The sequence below is a fragment of the Callorhinus ursinus genome, unplaced genomic scaffold (assembly GCF_003265705.2).
Source record: "Callorhinus ursinus isolate GAN/ISIS: 27379988/994484 unplaced genomic scaffold, GSC_fseal_2.0 scaffold10, whole genome shotgun sequence".
Taxonomy (NCBI): Eukaryota; Metazoa; Chordata; class Mammalia; order Carnivora; family Otariidae; genus Callorhinus; species Callorhinus ursinus.
In genome coordinates this window covers 49,073,917-49,101,482 of record NW_027397072.1, presented here as the reverse complement: position 1 = coordinate 49,101,482, position 27,566 = coordinate 49,073,917, and the positions used below count along the sequence as shown (strand labels likewise).

At 42.0% G+C, this 27,566-nt stretch overlaps 1 protein-coding gene across 2 annotated transcripts; it reads left to right on the top strand.

Moving 5' to 3' along the window:
* The first annotated feature begins 7,677 nt into the window (after nt 1–7,677).
* On the top strand, nt 7,678–27,560 carry POLE4 (DNA polymerase epsilon 4, accessory subunit). Of its 2 annotated transcripts, none has more exons than XM_025868318.2 (4): nt 7,678–8,037; nt 8,591–8,675; nt 9,334–9,375; nt 18,516–18,838. In XM_025868318.2, the coding sequence occupies exons 1-4, from the start codon at nt 7,822–7,824 to the stop codon at nt 18,527–18,529; spliced, it is 357 nt and encodes a 118-aa protein (XP_025724103.1). In that variant the 5' UTR covers nt 7,678–7,821; the 3' UTR covers nt 18,530–18,838. The 2 variants fall into 2 exon arrangements, with proteins under 2 accessions (XP_025724103.1, XP_073753586.1); XM_073897485.1 differs by lacking the exon at nt 18,516–18,838 and adding an exon at nt 20,717–27,560 and having other exon boundaries at nt 7,768–8,037.
* The last annotated feature ends 6 nt before the right edge of the window (nt 27,561–27,566 follow it).

The following is a 27,566-nucleotide window of genomic DNA, read 5'->3' as shown; positions in this document are numbered from 1 at the left end:
ATATTTCTTGCATCTGAACAGAAGTACTTGGTGCCTGGACTCTATAAAGAATCTTCGTGTGCAGTGATAGAACAGTAAACAATACGTAAGTCCCTCTAAGCTCCTGATGATTCTAAATCTTCATTGATAAATGTCAACATCTCACATGGGCCCACAAATTTTAAAATACACTTTTTTTGAATTGCATTTTGAAAATCAAATTGTTTAGACAGACAAGGGCCCTGAAAAATTACCTTTCCAGGGTTCTGCCTACCAGCGGTGCCCCAGGTCATTGGTGATCTTGATAATGGTCTCGGTGGACTGGCGGTGATAAACACCTCATTGGAGTAAGTGCAAGAGGGACTGAGAAGAGAAAAATTGGAGGCAATGAATACAGACTAAGTTTTAAAAAGACTTTTGCTGTAAATTAGAGGCAAAGAAATGAGGCAGAAGTTAGAGGGGTGTGTGGGGTGAAGAGTCTGCTTTTTTTTTTTTAGGTGTATGCTGATAGGAATAGTTCAGCAGAGGGAGGAAAAGTCGATGCTGTAGGGGCGAGAGCAGTTTCCTTGAGTAGGCAAGAAGGGATGGGAGTCTAATGGAGAGAGGCCGTGGGGCTGGCTGTGGAGAGGGCCCGGGCAGCTCAGCCTAGCAGCAGGTAGGAAGGCAGGGCATGTGGGTGCAGGTGCTGCCAGGTGTGTAGGTATGGTGAGTGGGCAGAAGCTCTCTTCTCAGTGCTTCTATTTTCTCCATGAGACAGGAAGTGAGATCATCATCAGAGAGAGTGCGTGGATGGTGAGAAGGTGGGATGTGTTTGAGGAAGCACCACCTGGGTGAGCAGGCCAGGGAAATGCGGCAGGATTGCTGGCTGCCCTGGTACCAACTTGAGACTGACAAGACTAGTGAGAGCAGTCAGTCTGGTTTTTGTTACTGGTGTTGTTTTCTCTTTTCACACACAGCTGCATGGGTGGGTGTCAGTGTAGAACAGGCATAGGATTCGATTTAACCAGGGTTAACGTGCTGTTATCAGTCCACTGCCTCTCAGCTCCAACTCCAACTTCATTGCTTGTTGGTGCTGTGGGAACGTCTCTCCTTGGCCAGGTGATACGATGTTAGGCTTCATCGGTAGAGGGCGCTGGAGGAAAAAGGGGGCATTTCCTGGTTCCACTGTGCTTTCTCCGGAGCAGGCTTTTGTAATGCATAGTGGGGGGCAGTGTGCAACACCTCTTCAAAAGGCAATTCTCAAAGCACCCAGGAGGTGACTTGCCAGCAAGTCTTGCCGGCAGGCACCTCACAAGGACTTCACTGCTCAGTGACTCATGGCCATACCCTCTCCAACAAGGTTTTGATTTCAGCTCTGGTGCTAAGGCTGCTCTCCCATGTTCATTCCATCCTTGGGTTTTCTGCCCCAACCCTGGGGGTGGTGGCTGCTCCCTATCCTTGCGATTCCTCTCTTCTTTAGAGTTCTCTTTACTCCTTAATAGTCGATGCAGGTTATAGTTAGTAATTTCTTATATTAAGCTTTCATTTCTACTCCTTTCCTTGGTACCATCTTAGCTTCAGAAATAAAGAAGAGCAACAAAAATACTCCAAGACTTCATCACATTTTCAAAACTTTGAGTCTCACTCATTTAATCCCTAGTTCCCAAGGAGATGATTGTCACATTGACACGGAGGGGAGTGCATTAACAATGAAGTAACAGCCATGGTGGAGAGAAAGGCTGATCCACATGAGGACTTCGAGAGTGCTGGTATATCAGCAGACCTTTAGGAGTTCTGTTTACTTGAGTAAAATTGGCAGAGAGGATACTGATGCTGAGGGTGGACCCTAGAACACTAGTGTATTAGTTTTCTGCCATAACAAAGTACCATAAACTGGGTCTGAAGGCTAGACATCTGAAATCAAGGTGTTGGCATGGTTGATTCAGTTGCCATTAATGATGTGTGTCTTCCTCAAGTTTATATGCTGAAGCCCTAAACCCTAGTACCTCAAAATGTGACCTTCTCTGGAAATACAATCTTTAGAGAGGTGACTGTTTTTGGAGACAGGGTCTTTAACAGAAATAAGGACAAATGAAGTCATAAGGGTGGGGCCCTGATCTGATGGATTAGTGTCCTTATAAGACAAAATACCAAAGAGCTCTCCCTCTCTGTGCAGGCACAAAGAGGTCACACACAGTGAAAAGGTAGCTGTCTACAAGCCAGGAAGAGAGTTCTCACTAGGAACCAAATCAACTGACACCTTGATTTTGGATTTCTCAGCCTCCAGAACCATGAGAAGTAAATTTCTGTTGTTTAAGCCACCCAATCTACAATATTTAGTTATAGCAGCCCAAGCAGACTAACACAATTGATTTAAATTATGTCTGCCCCATTAGAAATCAATTTCCCCAATATCATCTCTATTTTCCCAATATCACCAGTGCCTGGCATGGTGCCTCTCACATGGTGGGCACTCAATAAATATTTGTTGAATGAATGGTTAGTAAATCAATGAGATGAGAAGTGTTAGTCTCCTCATTTTATAGTGGAGAAAACTGACAGATATGAAAAGATACTTAATAATCACAACCCAGAGACACAAATGGCATTTTATTAACTGAAATTAACTAAAAGCAGGCCAAGATCAAAGAACATCTTCAGGTGCCAATTACATTAGGAGTTGTGTAGCTGGTTAGTGAAAAGGGTCATGTATGCTCTGAATTCACTCTAGTATCCTTTCTCTAATCTGGATCAGAGATTTGCCAATCCACATCTGGTTCTTTCCCTATACATCAATGCTCTCAGAGTCAGCAGACAGATACAAAGCTGAGAGGAATTTCATTGCAAAGACAGTGTAGGGATATCAGGGGTCATCTCCTGATACCTCATACGGTGGCATTCCCTCTGCCAAGGGTCTGGTCCCCACCCTGTATGTTTAGAAACTGGATCTGTCAGCATACTGAATGTGGATCCATCTCATTGCTCTCTTATTAAGCTCAGAGAGCAGATGCATGAAACCAGAATGTCTACTTATCAATTCACAAGAGGATTAGAACCACTTCTGTGTCTGGATTACTTGTCTCCACATGGTTGGCACATTGTTTCACTGAAGACAGACCTCTGAGGAAGGCAAATTGTCAGAAGGTTGCTTAGTGAGTGAGCCTGGAATCCAAATAAGGGGAGCAAGTTAGATGATTCAAATTTTTAATGGCATTAAGCTGGGAAAGCCTGACACTGCCATTTTTTACTATAGGAATGGTCATACCAATGGTACCAGAATATTCATAGCTGTCAGCTGAGGGGCCATCCTCTAGTGGGCATTTCTTAAAAGGGCTCTGCTGAGATTCACCATCATGATGCTCTTTTTTCTATGCTCTCATGGCCAACCAGCCTTGCATTGATGGCCCTTTTATTTATTTTTGAAAGATTTTATTTATTTATTTGACAGAGAGACAGCAAGAGCAGGAACACAAGCGGGGTGGGGGGAGGGGAAGCAGGCTTGCCGCCAAGCAGGGAGCCCGACTTGGGACTTGATCCCAGGACCCTGGGATCATGACCTGAGCCAAAGGCAGACGCTTAACGACTAAGCCACCCAGGCGCCCTTGATGGCCCTTTTAATCTTTCTCTTTGCTTACACTTTCAGACTTATTCTGTTTCCTTAAGATGACTTTGTATCTCTTCTGATCTGTTTCATGTAGTTGTAGAGCTTATTTCTCAGAGCATAACTTTATTTCCTTAATTTACACACACTAGAGGGAGGCCTCACCAAGTTCCTCAATAGCCACACAGGTATCTTCTATTATTGTAATTTTACCTTACTTCATTCAAAATATATATTTGAGGGCACTTATCAGAGACCCTTTATCCCATCTTTGAACTATGCTAAATTACTTTCTCCATTTATAATTTTCATCTTAATTACCACTTATTATTAATTGGCTCATTAATTCTTCTTGGGCACAAGATTACATAAGAATTGTGTAAATGGCAGGGCACCTGGGTGGCTCAGTTAGTTAAGCGGCTGCCTTCAGCTCAGGTCATGATCCCCGGGGATTGAGTCCCGCATTGGGCTCCCCGCTTGGCAGAGAGCCTGCTTCTCCCTCTCCCTCTGCCTACCTGTGCTCTCTCTCTATCTGTCAAATAAATAAATAAAAAATCTTTTTTAAAATTTTTTTTTATTTTTAAAGATTTTATTTATTTATTTGAGAGAGAGAATGAGAGACAGAGAGCACGAGAGGGAAGAGGGTCAGAGGGAGAAGCAGACTCCCCGAAAAAATCTTTAAAAAAAAAAAAAAGAAAAGAAATGTGTAAATGGCAGTAAGGGCAATCCTGAGACAGAGTACTTTTCTTTCCATAATGGTAAATCCCTGTTACAGTCACCTTTAGGTTATACAGAAAATACATAAACACATGGTTATGGTCTATTTCCAAACAGATTTACTTAAAAAAAAAAAAAAGTGGCAGGCTGGACATGGACCCCAGTCTATAGCTTGCTGGGCTCTGATTTGTATTATCAGTTTGGTCCAGAAAGGCACATGGGTTCACAATCTCTAGTCTAGTGGAGGCAACCCTTATACATGTAGGTGGCAGGTTTAGCATAGTTGTGTACAGGTGCCGTTTGTGTAGATTTTCAACTGTGCAGGGGTGTTGGTGCCTCTAACCCCCACATTGCTCAAGGGTCAACTGTACTAGAAACCCTTGGTAGATATTTCCAAATAACAATTCTCTCTCCAGGTTCTGACATGCTTCCTTAGGGGATAGCAATTCTAGATGACCCACAGCTAATGATTCATTCATTCACAAATGTACATTTGTTAAAGCAACCAGATTAGGCCCAAGATGGAGTTGCTCATGATAAGCCCCATGTCAGCAAATCAAAACTTGACTAGTTTCTATGCGTGGTTCTTCTAGAAAAGGAGGGCCTAGGTCAACCAATCAATGCTTGCCTGATCAGCATAGGTTATCTAACCAGGCTCTAAGACTTCCCTTTCCTCCATATATGGAAACTAACTCTGCTTTAACCAATCAGCAAATGTCCTGTAAAACTTTCTTAATCCTGCTCACTTTGTTCTATAAAAATCTCTTTGACTTGTACGGCTCTTCAGAGTGGCTTTCTATCTATCTGCTGGGTTGGATGCTACCCAATTCATGAATTGTTGAATAGAGCCAGTAAGATCTTGAATATTGACTCAGTTGGATCTTGCTCTTTAATACAGTGTTACAAACAAGACAACAGGCCCAAAATGGAGTCACTAATGCTAAGCCCTACATCATCAGACCAAGACACTTTTGGCTCTTCCAGAAATGGAATCTTAAAGTCAATCAGGAATCGTCTGATCAACACCAGTTAAGTAATATGCCTGATAGATCCCTGCCATCTCCTAAAGGGAAGTGAGCCGAAGGCAGGTGCTTAACTGACTGGGCCACCCAGGCGCCCCGTGATTCCCCCTTTTAACACGACTTAGTGCCTTTCACAGCTCATAGTCAAGAACTCCTGTGTGGTCTAAATAAACCTCTTCCTATTAGTCATAGTAAAACCAGGGAAAGGAGGATGGAGCTGGGCCAAGTGGTAAAATACACAACTAATGAGGAAAAAAAAATAGGAACTGGGGGGAGAAAAAAGAGGGGAAGAGGAACAAGTGGAAGAAAGGTAGGGAAAATATGGATAACAGAGAAAACTGGGAAGAGAGAAGGGTTGAAGAGAATCCTTCTGGAAAGCCAATTTGACTGGACCCTTCAGGAAGTCTAAAGGGATTCCTGTCCCCACAGTGTTCATTTATTGTGTTAATTCAGAATTCAGGCAGCCATTAGTACTTAACTGCTTTGACATTGTTAGGATATTTGCTCCATGAAGTGTTCCACTGCAAGCAGACACAAGAATCTGGCCGTGCTTTTATGAATTTTGTGTGGCGCTTTCCCTGTGCAGGAGTGTCCACAAATGCAATCGGAAGGGGGACTCAGGACTGAGGTCCCAAAGGAAGGTGTAGTGAAATTTTCAGTGACACAACCCCATTACTGAAGGTTTTTATTTTTTAAAGATTTTATTTATTTATTTGACAGAGAGAGACACAGTGAGAGAGGGAACAAAAGCAGGGGGAGTGGGAGAGGAATAAGCAGGCTTCCTGCCTAGCAGGGAGCCCGATGCGGGGCTCGATCCCAGGACCCTGGGATAATGACTGAGCCACCCAGGTGCCCCTTCTGAAGGTTTTAATCTCGGTCAAGCCTCTTGTTCTGTTCTAGGGGAGCGTCTGCTAATCCAGTCATGTAGAGTTTACTACATCAATGATGCATGCAGATAGATACTACTAATTTAACCTCATCTTGGCTTGACTGCATTCTGATGTGGGTAAATTAACCACCTTGTGACTTAACTTCCTCAACTGTAAAAGTTAAAATATTAATTACTCCAGAAAGGGTATTATGAGAATTGTTACTCAGTACATAAATACATAAATGTAAAAGCAATTATAAAAGCATGAACCATGTACATAGGAAATGCTAAAAAAATGTGAGCTATTAGAACTGACTTAGATTAAAACTGTTACTGCAGGGCGCCTGGGTGGCTCAACTGGTTAAGCGATCACCTTTGGCTCAGGTCATGATCCCAGAGTCCCAGGATCCAGTCCCACATCGGGCTCCCTGCTGAACGGGGAGTCTGCTTCTCCCTCTGACCCCCTCCCCTCTCATGCTCTCTCTCTCTAATAAATAAATAAAATCTTAAAAAAACCCACACAAAACCTGTCACTGCAAATATGAACTGTTTCTATGCCAGGTTCAAACTTTGCTGTGGGGACTAATCAGGGGTGGTGTTTATTCTGAGATACTCTTTTCAGGTGTCTGTGAAGTCAAAACTATTTTCTAACAATCCTAAGAGGTTATTTGCCCTTTTCATTCTCATTTCTCAAGAAGATGCAGAGGAATTTCCTGATCTGTGAGAAAAGTGGTAACGTTAACATACAGAAGCAGCTAGAGAATCCAATGGTCTTCTATTAAAGCCATTCATTAAAGAGAATTTTCTCATTAGACTTTTTTGAGGGGAAACTTGTTATAAAAATGTTATTTATGATAACGTGCATTAGTTATCTTAAACAAAATTCTGAAACTTTTAATTTCGAACACAATAAATATAAACTAGAGAAACAAAAGCTCTTTGGGGTCCTCAGTAATTTCTAAGAGCATGAAGGGAGCCTGCGAACAAAAAGTCTGAGAGCCAACGCTCTGCTGCAACTCACGACTGAACAAGCGTGGACGGCTTGTGATCGACACAACTTCATACTTCACAGCCTCTATGCTTTTTATTTGTGGTTTCCTGTCAGGACTGAAATTCTTCGATTTCTGCCTGCCAAGGTCCTACCTCCTTCTAGGGCATCTTGTTCACCTTGCAACCGGTCCAGATCTCGCGCCCCTCTCGGTACCCTCTTTCTCGCACGCTGGATCTCTCCCGGGGACATCTGGGCCTCGCACGGGCACCTGCCCTTCTCAGTCTTGTCTATCACTCGCTTATCTCTTGACTGAGACTCTTGCAGGCTGGGTCTGGGTTTCTCCACACCAAGGAGCTCCTCCCGGCACTAGCCCGGCTCAACCACATTCAGGCACTGGAGGACGGTGTTTGGGGTCAACTAGGCCCGACGGCGCTCACCAGGACCTGGAAAAAAGTCCACGCGAGCGTAGCGGCGGCAAAGCGCAAACAGCGGACAGAGCCGCCACGCCCAGCGCCGGTCCCCGCCCGCCCGAGCGTCCAACCGCGTAAAGGGTGGAGCCACGCGGCCACAGGGGGCGTGGCCCCCAGCGCGCGCGGGAAAGGGGCCGGCGCCGCATGCGCGCGCACAGTCGGCGGCCGCGCGCAGCACGCTCGGGGCCCGGATGGCGGCGGCGGCGGCGGCGGCTGGAAGCGGAACGCCCCGGGAGGAGGAGGGGCCCAGTGGGGAGACGGCGGCTCCGCAGCCCCAAGCCCCGACGAGTGTGCCCGGGGCTCGTCTCTCGAGGCTGCCTTTAGCGCGAGTGAAGGCTTTGGTGAAGGCGGACCCCGACGTGACCCTCGCGGGACAGGAAGCCATCTTCATTCTGGCACGAGCCGCGGTGCGGCGGGAGCGTCAGGGCCACACGGGGTTGCGGGGCGGAGAGGTGGCGAGGGGCGGGGCCTCAGGAACCTTCCGGGAGGCGGGCCGTAGCGGCGACTGGGGTGGCTTGGGGACGAGGCAAGCGAGGGAGGAGGAGGGCCTGGACTGGGTGTGCGTAGCGTAAGGAGGTGAGTGAGGTTCCGGGCGGGATTCTGAGACGTAAGTGTAGGAGGGAAGACTGGGAGCAAGAGTCACATACCTGCAGTAGTTTTATTTGTTTGTTAACACCTGCCTCGTCGTAAGGGCTTTGGACAACAACTTTAAGTGGTATTTCGAGTGTCTAACGTAACTTGTAGGAGTGTCAAGTGAATGAGTGGGGTGGATTTACAAGTGAGGGATGAGGGACGTGTCATGGACTACCGGGGTAGGCGGAAAGGGAATAATAGGCCCTCATGAAATCCAGGACTGAGCACGTCTCTAGAGCACCCCTCACTCCCCTCCCATCACTCAAATAGCGCTCACAAGAATTGTGCTAGAACCTATTGATTCAATTCTCCTTGCTCGCCTCACAGGAACTGTTTGTGGAGACCATTGCAAAAGATGCCTACTGCTGTGCTCAACAAGGAAAGAGGAAAACCCTCCAGAGGAGAGATTTGGGTAGAATGTCACTGTGGTATTCGGTACCTGGGGGCAAAGAAGGGAGGGCTGGGGGAGGCTTCCCTCTCACTGGGGGAGAAGCCACCTCTGTAAGGTGAGAGGTGCTACAGGGTCTCTCCCTATGTTTTCTGTTGGACTGGCACAGTGATAGAAAATCCTAACCTTTAGAGTCCCTATGCTTTGGGTGGCTGGAGAGGTGGTGGGGTAGGCAATGAAAGGAGTCAAAGCTGACTAGACCCCTTTATACCTTTTGCCATGTTGTACCAGTCTTGACACTTCTTTTTCATCCCGAAACTGGGGGTTTAATTTCTGCCTCTTTAGTTGGTAACCCTTGCGCATGTGTAGGCTTTTGTATACCTTAATCCCACTTTCCCTTCTATTTTGCTACGCTCTCCTTTGATGACTTTCAGAGCAAAAAGGTTGTCTCCACTGAACAGGGTTTACCTAGAGTTTTCCTACTTTTGTAGAGAGACAGCTGCTATGTAAGATTTGGTGGTGGAGTAGAAATGGATCTCATGACAGCAGGGGACAAAGTTTATATAAATGCCCTTATTTGCATAAAATGTCATGCCCTTTATTATGTGAGTTGTGGTTTTTTAAAGGGGTTGATGTCCAAATGACCAGACTTAGTCAGATGTCCTTTTACTCTGTGTTTCAGATAATGCAATAGAAGCTGTGGATGAATTTGCTTTTCTGGAAGGTGAGTTCTCTGTCAATGGGTAATCATTTCCACCTGTCTATCCCATGCTAATGATATGAGTTCAGAACCTTATAAAACTGCTACTTGGTTCTTAGGGATAATTCTTTCTCCCTACTTCCTATTAAGTTGGGAAAAACTAATATGTTAAATCTAGTGAGATTTAGCAATTCTAATTCTCTTGGGTAACTAGAACTTTTTCTTGAAAATTGCTGATTATAAAAAAATGAGAGGGAATATATAAAGATCCTAGTGGGGTTAGGTGGATGGAGAAGTTTGTTTCCTACTTTGATCTCCATTCCCCTCATATAATGCTATATAATCTTCCCCTCATCATAATGCTAGAGATCAGAAGCAATTGCCAACATTTAAAGTGTTGCTTCTTGTTCTTTTTTCTTCTTCAACAGTCTGTATAAGGTGATTATTTTGCCACTGGGAGATTGTGTACTTGCCTGTGTCTGTCTTTTCTTAAGAATTTTGCATTAACTTGTGTACTAAGTCTGTCATTGAAGTAGAAAATACTTGAGGTACCTTATTTTAGCTGTCTTCTCTTGGATGGTATCTATTTCTCCAATAATTCCTAAATCTGGTCAGCTTATTTTTCCCTGCACATATTCTGATTGAATATGAGACAACCATGCGCTTTCCGTTCATTCTCACCTTTACAATACCAGAGTGTTCTCATTATCTCCTTCAAGCATCATTACCTTCAGAAATCCTTTCTGGATGTATTTATTTCACTATTTTTCTCTTTTGTTCTGTATATCAGCCTAGGCTTCTCACCCTTTCGATACATTTTTTTTTTAATGTGTTTTAAGATACATTCCCATGGCTAGCTTCAAGTCTAGATTATTGAGTATTCTTTCAATTTGTAGATCTTTCTTAACCCTTTTTTTCTGTTTACTCATTTTTCTTAAAAACAACTTGTTAATTGCCTACCTGAGGAAGCAACTTCTTGTGACTGACTTCCTATCAGTTCTCCAAATATGTTCGGAGCCTACTTTACCTGCTCATCTTTAATTACCAACTTTTCAAAGAGTATATAATCAGATTTGTATTTTAAAGACTTAACACTACAGACCTGTGGATAATGAATTGGGAGGTGCCAGGAATAGAAGTGGAGAGATCTTATGTAGTTTTCTACTCTGGTCTCCACCATGGCATAGTACTTAGCTTAGATTTTTGATAAATGGTCACTAAGTGGTGGCCGTATTCATTTTCATCTTTTGATCCAGTAATCTCAGTAATTGCATTCCTCTGCTCTGCCTACATTAGTAGACCTGAATTTTGGCCATTTTAGCAGTTGTGGATTCAGTCAGTATTATATTTTGTACCTGGTAAAATGTTCTCATGTCCTTAGATATATATGCTCTAAGTAGAAAATTATTTTTTCTTTTTTAATCAAGGCAGTATCCATGCTTGAAAATCAGCTCTCTAATGGCTTACAATGAAATGCAGCTCCTGCTCCACACTCCTGTTGTTTGTGTTTAGCTTTTCAGGTGTTTACTTACATTTCTAAATAATATGCTTCATCCTTGATTTTTCAACTGCAGATGTTATCTGTTAACTTCCGGCTGTGATAAATGAAGATTTAGGTAACCTAACTCCATAAATCCCTCCATTCTGATTTTTGGGAAGTTATATCATTATTTTTAGTTCCTTTGTTACCTTTACAGTTTACGTAACATACTAAAATATCTATTTTGGGGCACCTGGGTGGCTCAGATGGTTAAACGTCTGCCTTTGGCTCAGGTCATGATCCCAGGGTCCTGGGATTGAGCCCTGCATCGGGCTCCATGCTAGGCGGGGAGCCTGCTTCTCCCTCTGCCTCTCTCTCTCTGATTCTCATGAATAAATAAATAAAACATTTAAAAAAATATCTATTTTTTTTGGTTAACTCCCCACTTTGGAAGGTATGACTATTAGTGGAACCATCCTTTCCCATTTTTTTTTTAAAGATTTTATTTATTTATTCATGAGAGAGAGAGAGAGAGGCAGGCAGAGGCAGAGGGAGAAGCAGCTCCCCGTAGAGCAGATCCTGACGTGGGGCTCGATCCCAGGACCCCGGAATCATGACCTGAGCTGAAGGCAGATGCTTAACCGACTGAGCCACCAGGGGCCCGTCCTTTCCCATTTTTTAACCCACTTCTAGCTTTTACTTGGTGTCATCCATACTTGTACTTTGACATTGTGAAGACTGGTAACATATCTTGTTATCCTAGTTAAAATCTCCCATGCTTTACTTATCGGTTGAGTGTAGTAGTTGAAAAACAGTACTGTGAATAATTCTCCAAACATGGAGAACTTCCTCTACCTCTTCTGTTCTTTAATCTCTCATACAGATGCCTCCCCTGTAGGCAACTGTTACTAGTCTCTTGTGTAATTTTCTGGATATTTTATGCAGATGAGTTTATGTATATTTTTTTCTAAGCCTTTCCTTAGGAACACAGATAACAAATATAAAGTCAATAAATAATAAAATGAACACCATTGCAACCACCAGCTAGGTCAAGAGATATAATAGTGTCAGCCTCCAGAAACTCCATATATATTTTTTTCTTCATCGTAGATCTTTCCATCCTCTTTCCTGACATAACAGTATCTTGACTTTTTGGTAATTACTTGATTTTCTTTATAGTTTTACCGCATAAGCATGCATCCTTAAACAGTAGGATTTGGTTTTATATTTTTTTGAATTTTCTAAAAATGTAACCAGACTGTATGCATTCATCGGTCATCTTCTGTCCTGGGGCTATTTTCTTTTGTTAACACATTTATGAGATCCACTTGTGTGGTTGCACATATCTCTTGTTTTCTGTGCTGTGTGGCATACCATTGTGTGACAGTATTACAATTGAACCATTTTAATGTGGGTATTTGGATAACTTTTCTTTCTGTTACAAGCAATACACTATTGATGCTTTGTCTTCAGCTTGCCTTCTGCTCCCTCGTCACTGTGAACATTCTTACACATATTTCTCTAGGGATGTGTGTGGGTAAAATTACTGGGACATAGGATATGTATATCTCCCTCTTTTGCAGATATTGCTGAACTTCCTACATACCTGATTCACATTTCTACCTAGAGTGTATGATAATTCGCATTGCTCCTCATTCTCACCAACACTTGGTATTTGATTTTTGCCAGTCTGGTAGGGATGTTAATGGTAATTGCATCGTACTTTTATTTTGCATTGCCCTGATTACTGGTGACATCTTTTCATATGCGTGTCCATTTTCTGAGGTGGGGTGGTGTCTTATTTTTGTCCTGGTTATTTTGTCTTTTTCCATAGCAATTTATAACTGTATGTATCTGTGATTATATATGTGTGTGTGTGTGTGTGTGTGTGTATGCTTTTTATTTTTTATTTTTTCTGAATGTGAATCTTTTTCATCATATGGGAAGCAGATATCTTTTCCTGGTTTATGACTTGTCTTTTCACCCTTTAGGGTACCTTTTGATAAACCAGTTCTCAGTTAAAGGTAGTCAAATGTGTTAATTTTTTTTTATAGGTAATGCTATTTGTTTCCTGTTTAAGACTTTTTTTCCCTACACCAAGGTCATGAAGTCATTCTCCTATATGCTAAAATTTTTATACTTTTCTTATCTTTCCTAAAACCACAGTTGACTTTTTTGTGTATCGGACTGAGGTAAAGGTCTAATTTTTTTCTTATTTAGATAGCTACTTTTCCATATAATTTTCTCTGCCATGCTACTTTTGTGATAGATCAAGGCTGTTCCTCGATTTTCTGTTCACCTGTTGATCCGTTGTGTCTATTACCATGTCCGTACCACCCTATATCAATTATGGTAGCTTTATCTCAAAGAACAGATCTTCCTACCTTGTTCTTTAAGTGTCTTGGCTATTTTTGATTCTTTGCATTTTCATGTATATTTTAGAATCTGCTTGCAAAATTCCACAGAAAAAGGATATTGATTGTGATTGCACTGAATCTATAGATTACTTAGGGGGAGAAACAATATATTTATAATAGTGAGTTTTTCAGTACATGAACATAGTATATTTCTCCATTTATTTAGATCTTTAATGTTTTTTAAATAAAGTTTTTTTATTTTATAGGAAGAAATCTTGACATATTTTGTTAGATGCTTTCCTCTAAGTAATTAATTTGGATGCTCTTGTTATTGGCATCTTTCTAAGGAAAAATTAATTTTCACATGTTGCTAGTATATAGAAATATAACTGGTTTTATATCTTAATTTTGTACCTAGCATCTTGCTCAACGCTAATTCTAATTTGTGTTGATTCTTTTGGATTTCCGTAGTTATAGTAATACCAATAGTGGCAATTTTGTGAAGTTTTCCCAATCCTTATCTTTTTCTTTTTTCTTTCCTTTTTTCTCGGCCAGATTCTCCAGTGTAGTGTTGAATAGATGTGCTGATAGCAGTCATCTTGATTTCAAAGGGAAAGCTTTCAGTGTGTCCCCATTAATTATACTTAACTCTGTGTTTTTTTGTAGATTGATTTTAACAGATTGCAAATGCTGTATCACTGTTTTTAAATTTTATTTATTTATGAAGATTTTATTTCAGAGCGAGAAAGTGTGCACATGTGTGTGCATGCATGAGCGTGGGGGAGGGGCAGATGGAGAGGGAAAGCCAAACTCCCTGCTGAGCAGGGAGCCTGATGCGGGCTGGATCCCAGGACCCTGAAATCATGACCTGAGCGGAAGACAGCCACTTAACTGACTGAGCCACCCAGGTGCCCCTGTATCACTGTTTTTAAAGAGAGATTGGCATTTTTTTTCCTATTGAATGTGAACCTCACAAATTAGTTGGAGAGTGTGTGTACCCTTTTTATGTGTTCTCTAGAAAACTTTGTAAGATTGGAAATATTTCTTATTTGTTTTTTTTTAGTTTAAATTTTTTTTAAAGATTTTATTATTTGAGAGAGCGTGTGCACGAGAGTGAGTGAGTGGGGTGAGGGGCAGAAGGAGAAGCAGATGCGGGGCTCCATCCCAGGACCCTGGGATCATGACCTGACCTGAAGGTAGACGCTTAACCCACTGAGCCACCCAGACGCCCTGTTATTTATTTGAATGGTAGAATTCACCAATGAAGTCATCTTGGCTAGAATTTTCCTTATGGGAAGATTTCTGATTAAATTTTTTTGGGTGATGCTGGAATCATTTTGGGTTTATTTTATTTTTTGAGGCAGTCCTGTCCTGCTTCCCCCTCGAATTATAGTTTTTCTAGGAATTTTACATTTATCTAAATTTTCAAATTTGTTGGCATGAAGTTCTTCATAGTATAGCTGACCCTTGAACAGCACAGGTTTTTTTTTTTTTTTTTTTTAATTTATTATTATTATTTTTTTAGTAATCTCTGCACCCACTATGGGACTCAAAATCATGAGCCCAAGATCAGGAGTGCATGCTCTTCTGCCTGAGCCAGCCAGGTGCCCCAAGGGGGCATTTTTTTTTTTTTTTTTTTTTAAGTAGGCTCCATGCCCATTGTGGGGCTAAGTTGCATGCCTGGGGAGCCTGGGTGGCTTAGTCTGTTACGCGTCGGGACTCTTGATTTCAGCTCAGGTCATGATCTCAGGGTTGTAAGATCTGAGCTCTGCATGAAGCTCTCTGCTCAGCAGCTCTTCTGCTTGAGATTCCTCCCTCTCCCACTCACATGCACGCTCTTTCTCTTTCTAAATAAATAAAATTCTTAAAAAGAAAAAAAAGACTTGCATACCCTACTGACTGAGCCAGCCAGGTGCCCCAAACCACACAGGTTTGAACTGTGTGGGTATGTGGGGATTTTTTACAGTATAGCACTGTAAATGTATTTTTTCCCCTTATTTTCTTGATAACATTTTCTTTTTTCTAGGTTACTTTATTGTAATAATACAGTATATAATACACATAACATACAAAATATGTGCTAATCAGCTGTGTTATTGGTAAGACTTTTGGTCAACAGTAGGCTACTAGTAGTTAAGTATTTGAGACTTTTTATAAGTTAACCATTGTTACTTCTGGTAGTGCTTTTTGCCTTAAAGACTATTTTGTCTAATACTTCTAAAATTTTCCAGCTTTCTTTGTTAGTATTTGCATGGTATGTATTTTTTTTTATCTTTTTATTTTTACTTTTCCATATCTGTAAACAATATAATTGGGTTATTTTTTAAAATTTAGGCTGACAGTCTTTTTCTTTAACTGGAGCATTAGTTCATTTATGTTTAATGCAATTAGTGGTATATATGGGTTTAAATCTGCCATCTTTGTGCTTCCTATTTGTCCTATTTTATGTTTTATTTTTTTTTCAATTTTTTGCCCTTTCTAAGTCAATTTATTATTTCATTTTTTACCTCAAGAACTTACATACTTTATTCTTTTAATTGTTACTGTACAAGTTACTGTATGCATCCTTATTTTATCAGAGCCTAAAGATAGTACCTTTATCTTGTCCTCAAGAAAATAAGATCTTAGAACTACTAACTGTCTGTACAAGGCCCTCTTTCCCAAACATGCTATTATTGTCAGGCATTGTTGTTTTGTTTTTGTCAATTCACATAGGGCATTGTTACTGCTGTATTATACAGGCAAAGATAGATGAATTTATCCACATATTTATATCTTTGCCCTTATATTTCTGCTTCTCCATTTGTGATCATTTTCTTTCTTTCTGAAGTAAATCCTTTAGAACTCCTTTAGTATGGGTCTCCTTTAGTATGGGTTTTTTGGAGGGTGGTGGTGGTGAAAAAGCCTTTATTTTCATTGTTGAGGGTATCTTGCTGAATATAGAATTTTAGGTGGAAAGTTATTTATCATGTTGAAGCTCTCATTCTACTGTTTTTTGGCTTCCATTGTTTCTGATGAGAAATCACTGTTACTCTGTTAATCTTTTGAAGCTAATTTGTCCTCTTTTGGTTACTTTGAAGATTTTATATTTGTCTTTGATTTTTCTTTAGTTTCAGTTGGATGTTTCTACGTGCAGATTTCCCTCTCTGGTCTGCTTCTTAAATCTATGGATGATGTCTTTTATCTGTTCTGGAGAAGTCTCAGCTGGTATCTTTTCAGATAATGGCTCTGCTTTGTTCTTTCTCTCTTTCTCATTAGGATTCCCATTAAATGTATATTAAACCTCAATCATTATTTTGCCTCTCCATGCTTCTGTGTAGTTTTTTTCTGATCTCCCAGCTTACTGATTCTTTCTCTGGTGGTCTTGTATCCTTTAAACTTTTCTGTTGATTTTTTAGTTTGTTTTGTTTCTGTATCTTCAGTTCTGTGAATTCCATTTGCTTATTTTTCAAATCTACTTTGTCACTTGTTATTGTATTCGTTCTAGATGTTTTGCAGCTTGTATTTTATTTCTTTAAACAAAGTAAGTGCAGTTGTTTTATAGTCTCTGTCCAGTCTAATATCCACAGCCTTTTGAGGCTGACTTTTTTTTTTTTTTTTTTGTGCCTGACTTGTTCCTGTTGATATTGTTTCATGGTCTTTTTTCCTCTTTATGCCTAGTTACCTTGGTGTATTGGTCATTGTACTTGAAAAAATTACTTGTTGGATAATTAGAGGCCTGTGTGATGAAACATTTCTCCAAAGATTTTCATTTGCTGCTGCAAGGTACCTAGGGGAGTATGTAAATTCAGGATCTCCTTAATCCTAATCCAAGACTTGAGGATTCTTGGCTTACTGTGGTAATTAATATATGTGAACCCTGCCTGCAAGTCTGTAAGGGGGCTGATTTAATTCTAGTCTAGCTTTACTCTGGGGGGTATAGCCTTTTGGGATTACAGCTTTTTAAAAAATTCAACCTTTTCACTTGGGCAGAGTCTTAGATTTGACTCAGCCAGAATTTCTCAGTTCTGTCTTTTGGACTGGCAATGACCTCAGGGCAAAAGCAGATTTGGAGGCTGGGTTTACTTTGTGTTCTTGCTTTCTCTAGATCTTGGATTTCACTTTTATTGATGCCTCTTCAGTGCTTGGAGGATTTTTTTTTTTTAAATATTTCAGTCAGCTTTGTCATTTGATCTCAGCTGGAATTTGCCTTTATCAAAAGAAGAGGCTGATTCTTTTTTTTTTAACTTAGAGTTATTTTTGCTTTGTTTTCTTATATGTTCTTTTCTCTGAATTATCTGTTTTCTAGGTTTGTTTTTTTAAATAAATTTTAGTTTTTCCTTGCATTTTGCAGTTTTTCATTCTGTTTAGAAATGAGGGAGTACAAAGGCTGTTTGGAAGCTGTGTATACGAAGGTGGTTTCTGCTTGGCACTTTTACTTTAGGGTGGGCAGAGGTGGGATCAGATGTTTTACTGGGGCCCCGAAAGCCTTAGTGTGGGGAGCTGGCATTTTCAGAGGCTTTCTCTAGTTCTTCAGATAATTTATTTAGTTTATTGGAAGAGAGCCCTCTGATTTTTTTCCATTTAGCTTTAAGTGTTTTGTCTTCTGGTAACGCTTCGGGCTGGAAGGGTTATAGGGAGGTGGGGCCAACTGTTTCTCACGTAGACCCTCAGGTCATTAACCCTTTCTAGCCTGTGCTTCTTTTGTCGTTCCCGGTGTCTGTGTCTGCGTGAAGACTGTCCATGAGTCTCTTGGGCAGGTGGGCTCCCACCTCTGCTGCTCCTTCTAGTCGTTCTAGGCTTATGTTTTTTCCTGCTCTTTTATAAACATACTTCAATCAGATTTCTGTTATTCAGCTTTTTGTTGAAATCTCTTAACTGCTGATGGGCCCCATTCTTTGTTTAAAACCTTATTTCCTTTTGAATGGAATCTTGGATGGGAGGACATAAACTTGTGGGCTCAGTTCCCCCATCTTGAACTGGAAATTTATCAAAAGATTATAAACTTTTTGCTTAGAAAACTTACCTCATTTATTTTGTATCACGCTTTGTCTGGAATCTCCAAATACTCAACTAACACGGCAACCTCTTTGCCCTTTCCCTACTTCTAATTCTAACTCTCTGGACCAGTATGCTTAATTCCCAGCTGCCCAGTTTCTGTAGTGACATGTTTATCCTCTGAGATCTTTTGGATGGATATGCCTCAAAATGAGTATTTCAGTCTTAGAGATGTGCCAGTACCAGTGCAGCTTCCACTTGAACTTTGCCTGGTCTGTTACACTCATCCAGTTCTTGAGGCACCTTGCTTTACATATTGCTCTTTGTTTTTTGTTTTTTTTTTTTTTTAGGAACATTGGATTGATGGCTGAGCTCAGCAGTTTTGTGAGCTTTCACCTGCATCCTTTGGCCAGCCCTTCTCCTGCAGGCCTCAGCTTTGAAGAACAGACTCTTTGGAATATTGTACTCACATGCTTTTCCTGTTCCACCTTCACCTAAGCCGGGATAAGCAGAGATCTCACCTATTAGCTTTTCTCTACAAGGTCTTCCACTACTGTGTCTTCCATTTCAGGCTTGGATGCAGCCTCTATGGAGGCAGAGGAAAAGAAAATAATTTGTGTAGGTTGCTTAATGAATGATGAGGACTATAATAAAGGTCTCTGATCAATTTCAACCTAGTGTGTTTTATAATCTTGCCTTTGTTCTTGCCATGATGACTGGAGAGCCAGCATGTGCAGCCACAGACCTTCTGATCTTTCTTGCCATCTGTTTTAAACCTCAGTCCTTTGATTTATTTGCTTTCATTTGCTTTTTTCCAATATGTCACCAGAATGTGATTTCAGAACTTACGGGATATCACTTAAGGTCTTCAGAAGTTTAAATAAATGTGATCCTAGATTTAAAACCAGTTAAATTTTAATAGCTTTATTGAGATACAATGCACATAGTATACAATTCACCCATTTAGAATGTACATTTCAGTAGTTTTTAGTATATTCACAGATACGTGCAGCTATCACCACAATCAATTTTAAAATATCTCCATATTAGTGGAGTCATAAGATAAGTGGTATTTTGTATCTGGTGTCTTTCACTTAGGTAATGTTTTCAAGGTTTGTTTATGTTATAGCGTGTAGCAATATCCATTCCTTTATTTTTTAAATTGTGGCAAAATATATGTAACCTAACATTTCCTGTTTTAATTATTTTTAAGTGTATAGTTCTGTGGCATTAAGTACATTCACATTATTGTGCAACCATCACCATCGTCCATCTCCGGAACATTTTTTTTTTTTTTTAAGATTTATTTATTTGACAGAGAGAGACACAGTGAGAGAGGGAACACAAGCAGGGGGAGTAGGAGAGGGAGAAGCAGGCTTCCTGTGGAGCAGGGAGCCCGATGTGGGGCTCGATCCCAGGACCCTCGGATCATGACCTGAGCCAAAGGCAGACGCTTAACGACTGAGACACCCAGGCGCCCCAACTCTGGAACATTTTTCATCTTCTCAAACTGCAACTATAGCCATTAAACAGTAACTCCCTATTCTCCCCTCCCTTAGGTCCTGGCTAAATTTTGGTTTTTAAGGGAAGGTTTGGGTGATCTATCAGGAGGAAGCAAAGTACTTGGAAAGTAGTAGTTACGGAGAGCAGCAGGAAACTAAAACACTTGACCATATTTCAGATTCATCTGTGGCACTTGTTTGAAATGCCCATTTCTGCACCTTACTACCCCAGGCCTAATAAATTAGAATCTCGGGGTGGAGTTCCAAGAATCTCTATTATAGTTTTTTCAAATAAATTCCCCGTCATTTCCTGCCCACCAGTGGTCCACAGACTACTGATCTACAGGAAGATGTAAATCTCCCTTCTAAGGGCAGGGGGCGGTAAAGTATGAATGTAGAATGTCTGGAATGGAGAGGAATTGAAGGAAAACCACCACCACCACTCTTTAAGAAGTAAGAGGGGAGTAATCAGATTTTGTAGGTCATCTGGTGAAGGTCCCACATCAAGGAAAGGACTAGGCACAGAACAGTGTGGAGAAAGATTCAAACCAAAGGAGGGCCTCAGTGAGACTATCTGTAAATCTACTGAATCTACTCAATGTGATCTCTAGTTTATCAACACTCCTTGTCTGTACAGTCCTCACGATGCACAGTGCCTAGCTCATGGGTCCTTCATGCATGTCTGTTGAACTGATTCATCATTTATAAAGTAGCCATGTCATGGTAAGAAGTGGCCTTGGAATGCTGGCATAAAGCCTTCAGGTGGCCCAGGAGTCCAGAGGCTCCCGCATTCCTGGGCCATAACCAGCAGGGGGAAGCTGACTTCCTGAGCCCTTGGTGAAGGCAGCCACCCTTAGACCACCACTTGCTGGATGTGTTCTGTTCTGCCAGATCAGGTTAAGGCTGTGACAACCTTAGGGATTAACTCTGAGTTTCCTGAGAAATGACAATTACACTTTTCCTATGGATTGTGGCCCAGAAGCCTCTCAGATTCTTTCTAAGCAGTGTGTCCATCATAAAACAGAATTCTCGCTGCTCTTTCACTGCAGGTTACCTGAACTTCAGAAACGTGTTGTCCCTGTTTGCAAGATCTGGTGAAATGTAAAGGAAAACAAGTGTGAGGCTCTGCTCAGAAGCACAAGATCAAAGCCCTTTGCTCATATGATGTGCTCCAGTATGTGAGCGATGGTAGATCTCCCCAGGAATTTGGAAATAAGCTAGGAAGATTGCCCTCTGAAAGTGGAACCTCTAAGTCAAACATTTCAGAGGCTGAATTGCTCCCAGACTCAACTAGACCTGATCAAATATATGAAGAAGAATGTGCCAGTCAGTAGAGGGCACTGGTTAGTTGTGAAAGAAGAAGGAGTTCCAGAGACAAGTTGTTAGGTAGGGTAGCTTGAACCTTAGCCAGTGCTCAGAGTCCTGTGGTCCCATTGACCAGCTGTGTCAGCCTGTTCCATTCAGGTGCCTTCAAACACTGCAGTCCTATCCAACTCCCATTGTCCATGGGGTCACTGTGGGATCTGGGCTCCTTCCATCTTACTGCTTTGTCATTCCCTTCTATATTGTACTGTCCAAGAGAACTTCCTGTGATGATGGCAAAGTTCTACATTCACGCTGTAGCCACACGTGGCTGTAATGTGGTAGCTACCTGCAACATGTGGCTACTGAGCAGTTGAAATATGGAACTAAACTTTTAATTTTACTTTAAAAATTTATTTTGTTTCAAGTTTTTGTTCAAATTATAATTAGTTAACACATAGTGTAATATTGGTTTCAGGAGTATACATCTTTAATTTTACTTCATGTAAATAGCCAGAAGTTTCAGCCACAGCATCTTCTCTCTGGAACTCTTGACTGTAGAAATGTGGGCACAATAACATTCCTAAGCCTCGGTGACAATAACGGTCATTACTCCATAAGGAGGGTCACAGAATAGTGCCAGTAAAGCCCTCAGCACTGTGTGGGGCACACAGTACTGAGTCAACATTAGGCATTGTTACTACAGCTTTTGCCAACCCCAGTGTCCATCTCCAGCAATGCTACTGAGCAGTGAAGCCCTTTCTATTTGGAACATCACTCGCCTATTGTAACAAAAGCTCTAAATAAGAAATGCGGGCTCCTCCAAGCACATGTGAGGGAAATACCATAAATGGAGACGTGTCTCCACATCAGACACTGAGCTTCATTAATGAGAGTCTGCTTCCGAGAAAAAGGTTCATTTTGACGTGCTGACAATCTCAGGCTTCTTAGCCTGAGACATCCTCACTGAGTTTATTAATGTCAATGTGAAGGACCTCTTTGGAGATGCCAGGGAGCTTTTACTCAAGACAGACAACAAGCCCCTTTTGCTTTCCACTCCCTAATTGAGTCTAGTACAGTGAGTGGAGAAAGACATGCTTTTAAAAAGGTGTCTGTGCCCATCACTTCATGGTGTTTTCTTGAGGCGCTGCTCATTAGCACATCTCTACCCTATTAGAGATGATAAATAGAGACCGACCTGGCCTCCTCTGGGCAGGGATAGTTGTAGAAATCATCTATCCTTCTCTCAGGGATGCCACACCAGAGTGGCACAAAGCAGAGATCAACGTTTGGCTTTTTAAATTACACTGAAGATAATGAACTTACTAAAGACTCTCAGTGCATTTTAAAGTAATGCGTCATTTCAGAGCAAGTAACCGAGAGACTGTATCTCAAAACAGCGGGCAATTGTATTGCTTATTCGCCTAGCTGCAAAAAGAAACTTTGTGCTTTTGGTGTTTTGAGGTAGTAAAATACTCACCAGGTGAATGCGGGCTGAAAATCTTAGGGATAATTTCAGGGTTCCTCCTCGTGCCACTGTTGCTGTATGGTTCAGCTAAAAACAAGAAACCAAGTTGTTTTTTCTCCTATTTGTCATTCTTAATTGTGAGTGACATGAATCACAGTGATTTCATGAAGTACTTTGTAAAAGTGAAAAGATCTGTAAGTCAGAATGTGTGTCCTTATAGAGAAAAATGTCAGACATAACTGAATTGGGGAGAGAAAATTCCCAAGAGCTCATTGTCATGGGAAACGCTCAAGCTCAGAGCATGAGCCATAGACTGTGGCCTAATAGCAGACACTTGGACACAGGACAAGAGGAAGCCCTAAGCTGGGGTGGCACTGGGAGACAGGAGAGGAGAGCGAATATACCAGCAGGTGCCAGCAGATCGGTATTTGTGCTAATAAGGATGAGTGAGGGGCCCCTGGGTGGCTCCGTCGTTAAGTGTCTGCCTTCGGCTCAGGTCATGATCCCAGGGTCCCGGGACCGAGGCCCACATCGGGCTCCCTGCTCAGCGGGAAGCCTGCTTCTCCCGCTCCCTCTACCCCTCCCCTCTGTTCGTGATCTCTCTCTCTCAGATAAATAAATAAAATCTTAAAAAAAACAAAGGATGAGTGAGGTATTGATGGTGGTGTGCCCTAAGGTTCACGAATGTCGCCTACAGGGCCCCGAGTAGCTGAACAGGCCTGCCCTCAGAGAATTTCACAAGGGGCTTCCTCTGCATTAAGCTTCTGGAAAGGGCTGAGATTTATCTGAGGTTTGATTTCATAGGTTTATATAATAGCTAGTGGTTTAGGAATGACGGTATAATCAGCCCTGAGGCAAGTGCCTACTAAGGCTGGCAGGGGGAGCCAGGAGTCGCAAGCTGGGATAGATGGATGGATGGTCCTCCTCCAGGTGACACTAGGAAAACCCTGCCCAGTGTTCTGGAAGGTAAGAGGAGACTTTGCAGGAGTGCTCTGCTGACAGTAATAATTGTCACGGCTGATGTAAACTGGAGGGAAAATCCTAGGACTGATATGCCAAAGGCCAGGTCTGACCAGCTCTCCTGCTCAGAAGCCTCAGTGACTATTGGCCCTCAGGGTAAGGTCCGAGCTGCCGAAGCAGACTTTACAAGACCTTCACGAGGTCTTTGTGATCCACCTTGCCTGTCCGTCTGTGCTCATTTCTCCTCCCTGCCCTCCTTGCGCTCCAGCCACCGCATTTCCTGAGGGAGCTGTGGGCTCTGTGGCCCGGTGGGTGCTGTTCCCTCGGCCTGCTGTACGTTGCTGCGCATCCTCTTCTTGTTTGCTGACCCCAAGTGTAACGGCTGGAAAACGTTTCCTGGCCTCCCTCTAGGTGATGTGGGCGCCCTTCCCTATGGCCCCCACAGGGCTCATCTCTCCCCATCTTAAGGCTCATGACGCTGTGGAATCAGTGCTTGGTGCCCTGTCTGTGTCCCCATTAGACGGCCTGCGGCGGGGGGGGGGGGGGGGCGGGTCTGCCTGCTGCTCTGTTCTGGCCTCGGTGCCCCCACTCCGGCTGTGGTGTGAGACAGGTAAAAGATTTATTTGAAAAAAATTATGTTAAAATATTTATAGTTTAAAAAAGCAGTATGTAAATCTATGATTGCTGTAAAAAAAAAAAAAAAGACCCATAACAACACAGAAGATTGATTCAAAAGTGGCATTCCCTTTAGTCTAGCTCCACCATTAAGCTCCCAGCCCCGTAGGTGTCCACTGTGGCCCGTTTGCTATGCTCGCCTGCCAATTTTGTATGCATGCTCATGTTCACGCATGTGTGATCTTAAGGCAAAAAAGGGGAAAAAAACCCCACACAATTTAGTATATATGTGACATATAGAATATATATATGGACACACACACCATTTATGCATGTGTGTGCGTGTGTGTGTAGTTAACATTCTAAGTTGCAAGCAACAGAAATAAACCTGGGTGATTTTATTCTATTTTTTTTTAAAGATTTTATTTATTTATTTGGCAGAGAGAGACACAGTGAGAGAGGGAACACAAGCAGGGGGAGTGGGAGAGGGAGAAGCAGACTCCCTGCTGAGCAGGGAGCCTGACATGGGGCTCTGGGGCTCGATCCCAGGGCCCTGGGATCATGACCTGAGCCGAAGGCAGATGCTTAACGACTGAGCCACCCAGGCGCCCAAACCTGGGTGATTTTAAACAGAAAAGGAATTTAACGTCGAGTAGCTCACAGAATCGGCCGTAGGCCGAAGAAGCAGGCTTGGAAAGTGGGAAGAATGGGAAGCTGGATGACTAGCATCACAGCCAGAGACCCCCGCAGGGCAGATCTGCTGAGGACACCGTGGCTGTCCCCTGAGCTGGGACTCCTCAGCGGGGCCGCACTGCCTCTGTCAGCCCTGCTGGAGCCGCCCCTGACCAACAAGAGCCTCCCCTCTCTGCTCTCTCATTCCTTCATTCTCTATGCAGAGGCCCTTGCTGAGCACTGGCTGGGGGCTTGTTGGGAGCCGGCCGCCAGCTGCAAAGGCCCTGGACCTACGGGTGTCTTGCACACTGACTCCTAGAGAGGTGGTCTCTGCCTCCCGCTAAGTCTGCTCCTCTCATGGTTTTTCTTCTAGTAGCTTTTGTTTTCTTTTACGGCTTAAGTTTTTGATCCATCTGACATTTGGCCCATCGAGTGAAATGGGGAGCCATCATTACTTCTTTTCCGGATGGCTATTCTGTTTAACAGATGCCATATAAAAAATAATCCATCCCCATCCCTACCCTCAGCACACGGTATTTTGAAATGCTCCCTTTAAATGTGTTAAATCTCATACGTGTTTGGATAGGTGTATTTACAGATTCTCTCTTCTGTTCCACTGACCTATCTATTCATGTACTGGTACCAAATTCTGTATTTAGAACTTTTGTCAAAAGAACCCATCTATGTTTTTGGAAGCTTTACATTTTGAAATAACTTCAGACTTGAGTTGCAAGATTAGTACAAAGAACTATATTCCCTTCACCTGGATGCACATTTGCTTGCACTCTATTACATATGTTAGTATTGTATAATTTTTACTGGGAGCCATTCAAGAGTAGATTGCAGACATGATCCCTCCCGTGAGACAATGACAAACATCAGGAAATTGAACATTGCTGCAATGCTATTCTCTGATCTTTTTTTTTTTTTAAAAGATTTTTATTTATTTATTGAGAGAGAGAGAGAATGGTAGAGAGAGAGCATGAGAGGAGGGAGGAAGGTCAGAGGGAGAAGCAGACTCCCTACTGAGCAGGGAGCCCGATGCGGGACTCGATCCCGGGACTCCAGGATCATGACCTGAGCCGAAGGCAGTCGCTTAACCAACTGAGCCACCCAGGCGCCCGCTATTCTCTGATCTATGGATTTATTTAAATTCTGTCAATCGTCTCAATAATGTCCTTTAAAGTAATTTTCATAGTCATTTTTTTCTTAGCCAGATGCAATACAGGATCATTCCTTTTATCTAGTTTTCATGTCTTTTTTGTCTTCTTTGATCCGTATCAGATCTTCAGATTTGTTATTCACGACTTTGGCATTTTTAAGAAAACGGCCCATTAATTTTTTTTAAGAATGTTATTTGGTCATGTACAAAATTTTAAAAAGTCACAACGTTCATATCAGTCAAGGTCCTGGCAGAAAACAAAGGCACTCGGGAAGTTCAAGAGACTGTAGTAAAGGGACACCCTTTTTATCTGAGTTCAAGCAGAACCAAGGGCAAGGAACAGCAAGGTCAGCCTCCTGGGGCTCAGAGTAGGGCAGAGAAGAGTGTAGAGTGGACAGGTAGGGATGGGCTTCTAATGAGAAACAGCCGTGCCCGTCCCCACCCTTCCAGCCGTGTTCCTCAGACACAGCCGCCCAGCCATGCACGACAATTCTAGTTTCTCTCTTTAGTATTTATTTCTGTATTTTTAAACAGTTTTGAAAAATTTATCAGTTGATGTCCTTTCTACCTTTCCCCCTTCTTTCTCTCTTAGTACAACCTACAAAGGCAGTTCAACCGTTTTTACTGAGATCATATGAATTTATAGTTTAATTTAGGAAGAACTGACATCTTTAAATTATTGAGTCTTTTGAGAACAGAATATGGTTTTCCATTTATTCAATTATTCTTTTATATCCCTCAGAATTTGAAAGTTTACTTCTTGCAGATTTTGCTCCTATCTTATATTTTCTCTCTTTGGTTGCTATTATAAATGAGATCATTTCTTCTATATACTTTGTAACTGTTTGGTGTTTCACTTACCATTGTATGAAATGAGGTCTTTTTGATCTTGATGTGCACAAATCTCCTTCATATTTTAAAATGTATCACTAGATTTTTGTTTAGTTTTAAAAGTAATGTATAACAACATGAAAATGATTAAAAATATAAAAGCGTATACAATGAAAAGTAAATTTCCCTCTCATCCTGGTCCCCCAGTTCACCCCCAGTTGATTGCTATGGATTATTTATTGTATAATCCAGAACCTTTCTTTTTTATATATATGGGTATATGCATATGCAAAAAGATCTTGAAACGGTACTCTTTCTCCCTTTTGAGTGAGGCCCAAAAGCCTGCAACAACACTGTAGATGCCTTATGTTTGCACCGGTTGAACTGCCTTTGTAGGTTGTACTAAGAGATTTTAAGAGAACATTGGCTGCATTAGCAACTCTCCCTGTGGACAGTAAGAGTAGAGGGTGTGAAAGCTGAGGGATTTCTTTGGAGAGTGTTGTCAGTGTGCTTGATCAAGTGAGCAGGGCTTCAAGGCCATCTCCCAGAGAGCCGGACCCCATTTCTTGGCATTTGTTAGAAATAAAGAGAGTAACTATTTCTACCTGGAGATGGTGGAAAAGGCTACTTTGAAACTGTCTACCCGGGGTTGAGTGAAGAGGGGTAGCTACCCTCCAGTTGAGATGCATTTTCAGTAGCTGTGGGGCAAAGGTGTATGTTTTGGGGGTACAGGTGGGTTTGGGGAGCAGCCCAGGGGTGTTTTGGGTCCCACCCAAGAGGATTTTCTTTTTTTTTTATTATGTTATGTTAATCACCATACATTACATCATTAGTTTTTGATGTAGTGTTCCATGATTCATTGTTTGCGTATAACACCCAGTGCTCCATG